The 9,949-nt window shown below is 50.3% G+C and overlaps 1 protein-coding gene across 1 annotated transcript; it reads left to right on the forward strand.

Annotated features, from left to right (window-relative positions):
• Positions 1–1,382: 1,382 nt before the first annotated feature.
• On the forward strand, positions 1,383–3,671 carry LOC136841299 (uncharacterized). The gene has a single exon (XM_067108274.1). The coding sequence runs from the start codon at positions 1,383–1,385 to the stop codon at positions 3,669–3,671; it is 2,289 nt and encodes a 762-aa protein (XP_066964375.1).
• Positions 3,672–9,949: the final 6,278 nt, after the last annotated feature.

Raw genomic sequence — 9,949 nt, forward strand, 5'->3', positions numbered from 1 at the left:
GTATCAAACCGCATGGTGGTCCATATATTATGCTACTGCATTGGCTCATTAATCTGTGAATCTCATGCAAATGTCTATATTAGCCATCATTGACAAAACTGTGTGTAGGACAACTGAAGAATCAGTACATTCATTCATCCCGCTAGACAACACCCAGCCTCTCTCTCCTTACACGGTGACCCCGAGTGACCCGTCCGACCCACAATGACGGCAATCACCGCCTCCTCGACTCAAGAGACTTCAAAAGATGTCAGACCCTCCAAAATGACCCACCCCACCACGGAGCCCTGGGCGCCTCCTCCAGGAAGCCTGACGCCGCCCCGAACTCGTACTGGACAAGCTGACCAAGAACGACCAGCCAACATCATCCTTCAGCCTGCTGCCGTCCCCCTAGCTGGCCAAAGGATCAGCCGACGTCATCCTTCAGCCCTGCCGCCCCCCTTGAGCTGGCTACTGAAGGATCAGCCGATGTCATCTCATTTTTCTCTAACCATTGTTGTCTGCGATTCATGTCACAATCACCACTACTTGCATTGACCGATGAAGATCCTACGGGCACACATGTGTGAAGCCATTGGACAAAACGACAACAAGCATCCATGTACTCATAATGTTCCACCAAATCTTCTGTATCAAACTATTTTTCTCTAACCATTGTTACGTTTCTGTTTGTGAAGAAGCTCATGTACTCATAATGTTCCACCAAATCTTCTGTATCAAATGTGTTTCTGTTTGTAATGAACATCTCAATGTTTTCTGCAGTGCCTTCACATTCGAACTAGTGTCGGACGAACACAATATTATTATTATTGTTATGAACTGTATGTTTTATTGTCTGTTCAATTGACCATGCATTATGTATATATAACAGAGTATTTTTTATGTCAGACCAGACATTGTTAATCATTATGTTTTCTGTGTGTACCTGTCCTGTTTTTTGTAGAGAAATAGTTTGACCTCAGGTCACCTGTAAATCTTTGTACCCGCGATCTCTGCGTTATACATAGACATCCACTCACTTCATCAATAAACCAGCAGTATTTGTCTTCCTGCTCATCATTTCGCACCTCTCTCACAGTGGTGACCCCTGGAGTGGTTCCCGGAAGCCATTAACGGACCCAAACGGCGACTTGGTCTTGGCCCAATGAACCAACCCACGCCCCTAATGGACTAACTACGTGTAGAGATGTTCAGCCTAATGTTGTACGATATGTTTTCCTGATTGTGTGTATCTCTTTGCACGGAGTCCGGGCAAGGACAGTACAGGCTCATCCCTTGATCTGTAACCATCTTCTCAACATTAAAGGAACCAACTATTGCTGAGTATGTCTCAACCTGCTTACATGGCGCAGTGATTCTCTTTCTACAGCAGGACCTACAAGATGCTAAGACGAGGCCCTCACAGTACACCCAGGGGCACAGCAAGACGTTCCCCCAGGGGCACTGCAAGCAGGAATGCAACACCGGCACGCCGACGCAACGAGGGACAGGACTTGTTACAGGCTTTGGTTGGCATCATGGCACAAGGAAGGCCACATGGATCAGCCTCGGCAGGTGTTAGGGCGATGTGCCCTGATAAGTGTAGCTATGAGATGACACAAAGCAGTTTTCGAGAATGGTGCCGCTCTATGAGCGATTGGCTGGCCTTAGGAAACGTTTCAGGAGAGAATGCACTTATCAGTATACGGTTAAACTGCGATGAGAAACTAAGGATGGCTATAGATGCAACACACTCAGAGGCTCAGTGGAACTCATTAACGTCCTCTGAGGCATTTGACAAACTGGAGGAGATTACAACGAAGTCTGTTAATAAGACAGTGGCGTGGGACAAGATTTTTTCAGCGCAACAAGGCGATCAAGAAACCACGAAATCCTTTGTGCACAGGTCCCAACAATTGGCCTTAGATTGTGGGTTTAAATGTCCTCACTGCCGTGCTGATCTGAATGATTTTGTGTTAGTTCAGCGGATAACAAGTGGTTTAAGCAATGTGGGACTTAAGCAAGAAATCCTACAGGATCAGGAAAATTTCAATACTGTGCAGAAACTGTTACGCAAATGTGAAATTTATGAATCCACAGAAAAGGATAGTATTAGCACTCGTGGAAGAGCAAACGTTGCTAGTTTGGTAAAAAGGGATGAGATAGGCTCAGGCCTAATTGAAAGTGGGGTAGAAGGTGATAGTAAAGTTATTGCTAGCTATAGGTCTAACAATGGTGACAAGGGAAACGGCCGGGGCCGTGGTAGTTCGAAACCAACTGGCAGCAGTAAGTCAGATGCCAGGTGTAAAAAGTGTGGTGGTCGTTCTCATTGGCAGGGAAAATGCCCTGCTGATAATGTTAAATGTTTTCAGTGTGGTATTATGGGGCACTTTGCTAAATTCTGTCATCAAGGGACACAAGAGCCCGCCAAAACGGCGCCTATTGTGGATGCATCTGTGACATCATGCACTGTTGCTTATCCACCTGCGGATAAAAGGCAGGTAGGCCTATGTGCGGCAGTGGGGAAACTGCCGACGGTGAAAATAAAGATTAAGCATGAGTTTTCATGCGAGAGTGTCATTGTTGAGGCTATTCCAGACACTGGGGCAGAAGTGTGTGTAGTAGGGGTAGATTTGTTACCAAAATTAGGTTTGAAGGTACCTAACCTCTCTCTGTGTAATGTAATTGTAAATCACGCAGGGGAGAAGTCATTAAAAATATACGGGACTGTTGATATGCTAATAGAATTGGGGCATAAATCAGTGAGCACTAGTGTTATTGTTGTGCAAGGTACTACTCGTTTTTATATGTCCTTGGGAGTGTGTAAATCACTAGGCCTAGTGCATGCAAAGTTTCCCAATCATACTGTTGCTACCGTGCATGACGTCACTCAGAAACCCCCTGTGTCGACTAACCCCCACCAGACGCATGAAGAAAATGGTTGCTCACGGGTAGGGGATGTTGGTCGTGAGCGCGAGATGCCATACCCTGCCATGGAGGAAAATGTCCAAAGGCTGAGGGACTGGCTGCTGCAACGTTTTGCAAAGACTACTTTCAACGTTTCAAGAAACCCTTTGCCGATGATGAAAGGAGCCCCTCACCACATTCACCTGAGGGAAGGTGCCACCCCTCATGCATGTCATACACCCATACCAGTTCCTAAGCATTGGGAGGCCGATGTTAAGGCTCAGCTTGATGAAGATGTCAAATTAGGGGTAATTAGAGAGGTCCCTGCAGGTACAGCTACGGACTGGTGTGCCAGGATGGTAGTAGTAACAAAGAAAAATGGTAAACCACGAAGGACCGTGGACTATCAAGAGCTTAATAAGAATTGCAAACGAGAAACACATCACACATGTGCTCCTTTTGAGATGGTCTCAAGTGTGCCACTTCGTACATATAAAACTGTAGTTGATGCCTATGCAGGATTCCACCAGGTGCCGTTAGATGAGGAAAGCCGACAGTTGACAACGTTTATTACACCATGGGAGAGATACCAGTATTGTCGAACACCTATGGGTCATTGCTCGGCCCCCGATGCATACACAAAAAGGTTCGATGACGTCATCATCGATGTACATAGGAAGTACAAGTGCATAGATGACGTATTGTTATATGACGACAGTGTCAGGGAGCCTTTTGGCATACTTTTGATTTTTTGCAATTATGTGGAGAGAATGGGATTACGCTAAATCCGGATAAATTCCGATTTTCTCAAAGACAGGTAGAGTTTGTAGGGTATGAACTGGATTGGGATAATTATAGACCTTCTAATGAGCGTATAGTACCATCAAGAACTTCCCCATGCCTGCCAGCCCAACGATCACGGATATAAGATCTTGGTTTGGGCTCGTGAACCAAATTGCACCTTTCGTGGCTGTAGCACCAGTAATGGAACCATTCAGGGACCTTCTCAAGAAATCCCCTCATCGGAAAGTTTATTGGGACCAACACCTCCAAAATAGTTTTGTTGCAGCCCGGGATAGTATTTGCAAGATGTTGGGCGATGGACTGACATATTATGATAAGACAAGGCGCACTGCTGTTGTTACTGATTGGTGCAGAGAAGGAATGGGGTTTGTTATATTGCAGCAATACTGCAGTTGCGAGGATTTCAATGCCCCTTTTGTTGTAAGGGGATGGAAACTGGCATTATGTGGCAGCAGGCACCTGACGGAGGCGGAGGCTGGCTATGCCGTCATTGAGGGGAAGCGGCTGCAGTAGTATGGTGCCTTAGGAAATCGAGGTTGTTTTTATTGGGATGCCCAAATTTCATCTTAATCACGGACCATAGACCTTTGGTAAAACTCTTTGGGGATAGGAGCCTGAAAGACATTGCAAACCCGAGACTACTAAGGTTGAAGGAGAAAACTATGCAATATAGTTTTACCATAAGATGTATACCAGGAAAGAAGAATTCGGCAGCTGATACATTATCAAGATACCCAGTGATTCGCAGTGAAACTACCGTCAAAGACGAGGAAGAGGAAGAACTCATGAACGAAGTTTGTATTGCCTCCATGATGTCATCACTGGCGGATGACGTCATTACTATGGACTGGGCCACCATAAGGTGGGAGGCAGATAAGGATCCGGATTATTTACTATTGCAGCGACGTGTCAACGAAGGGGGTTGGCCGTCATCGAGGTCTCAAGTGGAGCCTTGCCTAAAACCTTTTTTCAATGTACGTGATAGACTGAGTGTCATTGAAGGATTAGTCACGTATGCATATGATGAGGGGCATGTTCGTCTGGTAGTTCAAGAGGCATTACGTACACGCATCGCAACCAATCTACATTCGGGTCATCAGTCAACTGACTCCATGATCAGGAGAGCACGGCAGGCGGTTTATTGGCCTGGGATTGAAGGTGACTTAGCAAATTACAGGGCACGGTGTCATGCTTGCAACGTTGCGGCACCTTCACAACAAAGGGAAAGTATTATATATACTCCCCCTCCCGAATATCTGTTTCAGAGAACTGTGGCTGATTTATTCCAAGTAGCAGGGAGGCATTATATGGTATACGCCGATCGACTGACCGGATGGATGGAAATTTATTTCTTCGCTAACAAAACTACGTCCGCGAGATTGATCCCAGCTTTTAGAAGATATTTTATGCAGTGGGGAGCACCTGAAGAAATATCAGTGGACGAGGGCACGAATCTAACGAGCATTGAAATGAAACATTTCTTCGGTAGGTGGGGGGTATCAATGAGAGTGTCGTCTGCTCACTATCCCCAGTCCAATGGGCGGGCAGAAGCTGCTGTGCGCACCGCCAAACGAACATTAATGGGCAATGCTTTACCTAATGGAGGGCTAGACAATGATAAGGTAGATCAGGCAATATTGCAGTATAGAAATACACCACTATGTGGTATAGATAAGTCTCCCGCACAGCTGGCCATGGGGCGCCAACTTCGAGATTCGGTGCCAATGTTAAAAAGTCATCATTTCGTCACCGAGCATTGGTCAGAAACCTTGTCCGCAAGAGAGAAAGAAAGAAGTGTTGCTGAGCAACGAATATCATTTAAGTACAATGAGAAAGCCAAGGATCTTTCCCCCCTACAAATAGGTGAGAGGGTAGCTATCCAAGATGTGACCACACGAGCCTGGAATAGAAGTGGGGTGGTTATTGAAGAGAAAAGATACCGCCAATATTGCATAAGGTTGGATGGAAGCGGGGAGAATTTCGACGAGAAATCGTAAGCATTTGAGATCCCTACCACCCACACCACCTCAGGAGACCCTACTCCCACCACCTCAGAGGAGACTCACCCAGTACCCAATCGAGAGAGAAGTAGTGCTAGGGTACGTCGTCCTCCACAATGGCACAATGATTATATCAGAGAGTAATTCGTTTTATTTGTGTTTAATAAGTGTTCCTCTTCTCATATTTACCTTTGACGTATGTTTCAGCGGTGTCGAAGGACTATCTTTATTATAGCTGAATTCCTTTTTGTTTTATGTGTTATTACCTCTGCCAGTTTTGTTAATTTTTGCAATTGAAAGGAGAAATTAATGCTTATGTTTTATTTGCTTTAAATGTGGAGCTGTAATCTTAGAGGGGAGGTGTAGGAATGTTCAGCCTAATGTTGTACAATATGTTTTCCCGATTGTGTGTATCTCTTTGCACGGAGTCCGGACAAGGACAGTACTGGCTCATCCCTTGATCTGTAACCATCTTCTCAACATTAAAGGAACCAACTATTGCTGAGTATGTCTCAACCTGCTTACACTACGGCACTCTAACAAAGCGTTTGGGTGTTACCGACCCTCATCGGCAAGTCACCGGCTTCATTAGCAGACCCACACGGCATGCTCCCATACATGTATTGACGCGAGCATTCCCTCACACTCCAAGTGAGAGCGCGGAATGAGCATGGACACAGACATTCCCAACCACATACAAATTACCGTGAGCTTCTTGGAGGCAGACATCTCCCTCACGCAACCCCCTCCAGCACGCTCCTCCGTGCTGGTACCTGCACCCCGCGCGATGGCCCCCCTGACGGACCAAGCAAAGGCGGCCCTCAGCATAAGGCTGCCGCCATTCACCCATCAAAATGCAGCGTCCTGGCTCTACAGGGTCGAGGGGCAATTCAGGGTGGCAGGCCTAACCGACGAGGTGTTGAAGGCGGACATCACCATCAACACCCTCCTGGAGGAGATATACAAGAAAATCGCCCTTTGGTTAATGATGACATCGAGCCCCGCCACCTTCAGGAGTTAAAAGCCACTCTCGTTGAGACCTGCTCCCTGCCGGTCTCCGAGAGAGCCGCCCACGCCCTCGACCTCACCCTCAACCCCCGGCAGGAGGGAAACCTCTTGGAAATGTGGCATGCCCTCCAGGACCTCCTCCTCCTCCCCAAGACTGACAGCAGCAGCAGGCACAAAGAGATCAGCCTGTCAAGGGAGATCTTCCTGTGGCAGCTACTACTAGAGGTCCGTGGGCAGATCACAAAGGCATACACCCTGCCAGTCAAGGACATGATCAGGGTGGTGCAGCAGCTGATGGACTCCATGAAGGCGGCAAAGTGGGCGTCCACACCCGCACACCCCATCAACTGCCTCCAGCCGGAGGACCCCACCACGGAGGGCATCAACGTCGTCGCCCAGAGGAAGCCACCCCACCACCAGAAGAGGGAGAGGCCGGGGCTTTGCTATTACCACCAGAGGTTTGGGAAAGCTGCCCGGAATTGCGAAGCCCCCTGCCTTTTCTTCCTTCCAAAAAATGGGGAAGGTGGCAGACACCCTCAAAGACTGCCATGGCAGCAGTAACTGAAACGCCCTGGGGCCCCCCACCAGTAGGCTTCTACATCCCCGACACCATCTTCGGCAGGATGATGTTGATCGACACTGGAGCCATGTGGTAAGTGTTCCGCCTTCCAGAGAGGACCGCAGACGTCCGCTGGACCCGGCCGCCTCCCTGACACCCGCCAACGGGTCCCCCATCCTCTCCTATGGCACCAAGATCCTGTCGGTCTCCATCCTTGGCCGGAGGTACAGGTGGGAGTTCATCGTCACAGACGTTAGGACCCCACTCCTGGGTGCGGATTTCCTCGCCCACTTCGGACTGGCAGTCGACGTCGGCCGCAAACGCCTGCTGGACATCAAGTCCTGCCAGTCCCTGCCCTTGTCGCTGGGCCCCAGGGAGCCCGCAGTCTGTTCCATCGCACCCCACCGGTATGGTTCCCTCCTGAAGGAATTCCCAGAAGTCTTCAAACCCGAGCTTCATCAGGTGCCCGGGGGCACCCGCCAAACACGGGATATATAATCACATCAAAACAAAGGGGCCCCCAACGCACGCAAAGTTCTGACGGCTTGCCCCACAGCGCCTTCAGGAGGCCAAGAGGCCTTTGCTGAGATGGAAAGGATGGGTATATGCAAGAAGGCTCCCAGCCCGTGGGCCTCCTCCCTTCACATGGTGCAGAAAGCAGATGGCACCTGGAGGCCCTGCAGCAACTACAGGCGGCTCAACCTCACTATAGAACCCAACCACTACCCTCTACCAAACATGCAGAACCTAACAGCCTTCTTCCACGGGGCTAAAATATTCTCAAAATTAGATCTCTTAAAATCATATTTTCAGGTACCAGTAGCGCCAGAAGACATCCCCAAAACCGCCATCATCACGCCTTTCGGGTCCTACGTCTTTGCCTTCTCCACCTTTGGCCTGAGGAATGCGGGCGCGACCTTCCAGAGGCTGATGGACTTCATCCTGGGGGACTTGGATGTCGATGATATCCAAGTTTTTTCCAGATCCCAGAAGGAACACCTCCGGCACATACAGAAGGTTCTGCAGTGCATGCAGGAGAGTGGCCTTGTCGTCAGGTTCGACAAGTGTACCTTTGCCGTCGAGTAGGTGGAATTCCTGGGCCACGAGATATCCCCAGGGGGTGTCCGCCCGATGTTGTCAAAGGTTGAGGCCATCGTGAGGTTCCTCACTCCTACCTCCATCAGGTCCGTACAAGAATTCTTCAGTAAAGTCAACTACTACAGGAGATTAATCCCGGGGATCGCACACACCATGGGCCCCTGACGGAGGTCCTCAAGGGCCGTCCAAAGACCTTAGTGTGGGGCCCCGACCAGCAGAAGGCCTTCTCCCTGATGAAGGCCGCCCTCGCCAAGGCAACATCTTTGGCCCACCAGGACCCCAGCACTCCCCTCCAGCTGACGACGGACGCCAGCAATGTCACCTGTGGAACCATCCTGGAACAAGTCATCAACGGGACCCCTCAGCCCATCGCCTTCAGCAGGAAATTCAGCCCCACCGAGTCCTGCTACAGCACCTTCAAAAGGGAACTCTTCGCAGTATACCAAGAGGTACACCACTTCAAGTTCATCCTGGAGGGTATGCCCTTCATGATTTGGACTGACCACCAGCCACTGGTCCATGCCCTCATGAACCTGGGGGACGCATGGTCTTCCAGGAAGTAGCGGCACCTCGCGGCCGTCGTGGAGTTCACCTGCACCATCAAGTACCTCCCCGGCAGAAAGACCCAGTAGCCGACGCCCTCTTGAGGATCGAAATCGATGCGGTGCAGCTTGGGATCGACTACGAGGACCTCGCCCGCAAACAAGCCGCTGACCCAGAGACCCCAGCCTATCACACAGCCATCATGTCGCTGAAGTGGAAGGACATGCCCCTCGGCCCTGGAGGGTCAACATTGCTGAGCGATGTGAGCACTGGCCGCCCACGCCCACTGGTGCCCGCCTCCCGTCTTCAGCTGGTCTTCGACATCATCCACGGACTGTGACACACCTCCGAAGGACGACGGCCAGGCTACTGATGGAGAAGTTCATCTGGCATGGCATACGGAAGGACACAATGGCCTGGGCAAGGCACAAGGCAGTGCATGCAGTGTCAGGCCAGCAAATTAGGGTGGCACACCGAGTCTGGGGTGGACGAGTTTCCCCAGCCGAGGAGACGTTTCAGGCACATCCACATCGACGTTGTGGGTCCATTTCCCCCATCAGGAGGAGCAAGACACCTTCTAACAGTTGTCGACCACTCCACCAGGTGGCCCCAAGCTACGCCCATGGAAGAAGCCACCTCCAGTGTGTGCGCAGAAGCCCTCCCCTCCAGCTGGATCAGCCGGTTCAGTGTCCCGGACCATATAACGACAGACAGAGGTCCCGTTTTCCTGTCCGAGCTGTGGACCGCCCTGGCACACCTGCTGGGGACCACTCACCACAGCACCACCACCTACAACCCCGCAGCCAACGGAATGGTGGAGAGGTTCCACAGGTCCCTGAAGGTGTCCCTCATGGCTCATTGCACCTCCGAGAGTTGGAAGTACTAGCTGCCCTGGGTCCTCCTCGAGTTGAAAACCACCCCCAGAGCCAACGGCAACCCATCCTCACCAGAAAAAGTCTATGGGGAGACGCTGGTAGGCCCGGGGAAACTCATCGCAGAGGATAGGGATGACATAGCAACGCAGAGGCTCCGTGACAGGGTTGGGAAGTGC

This window comes from Macrobrachium rosenbergii, chromosome 8 (assembly GCF_040412425.1).
Source record: "Macrobrachium rosenbergii isolate ZJJX-2024 chromosome 8, ASM4041242v1, whole genome shotgun sequence".
In the NCBI taxonomy this organism is placed as follows: domain Eukaryota; kingdom Metazoa; phylum Arthropoda; class Malacostraca; order Decapoda; family Palaemonidae; genus Macrobrachium; species Macrobrachium rosenbergii.

Bases quoted from the DNA above. Each gene is read 5' to 3' on its own strand.
- LOC136841299 (XM_067108274.1), top strand. From the start codon at position 1,383: ATGCTAAGACGAGGCCCTCACAGTACACCCAGGGGCACAGCAAGACGT.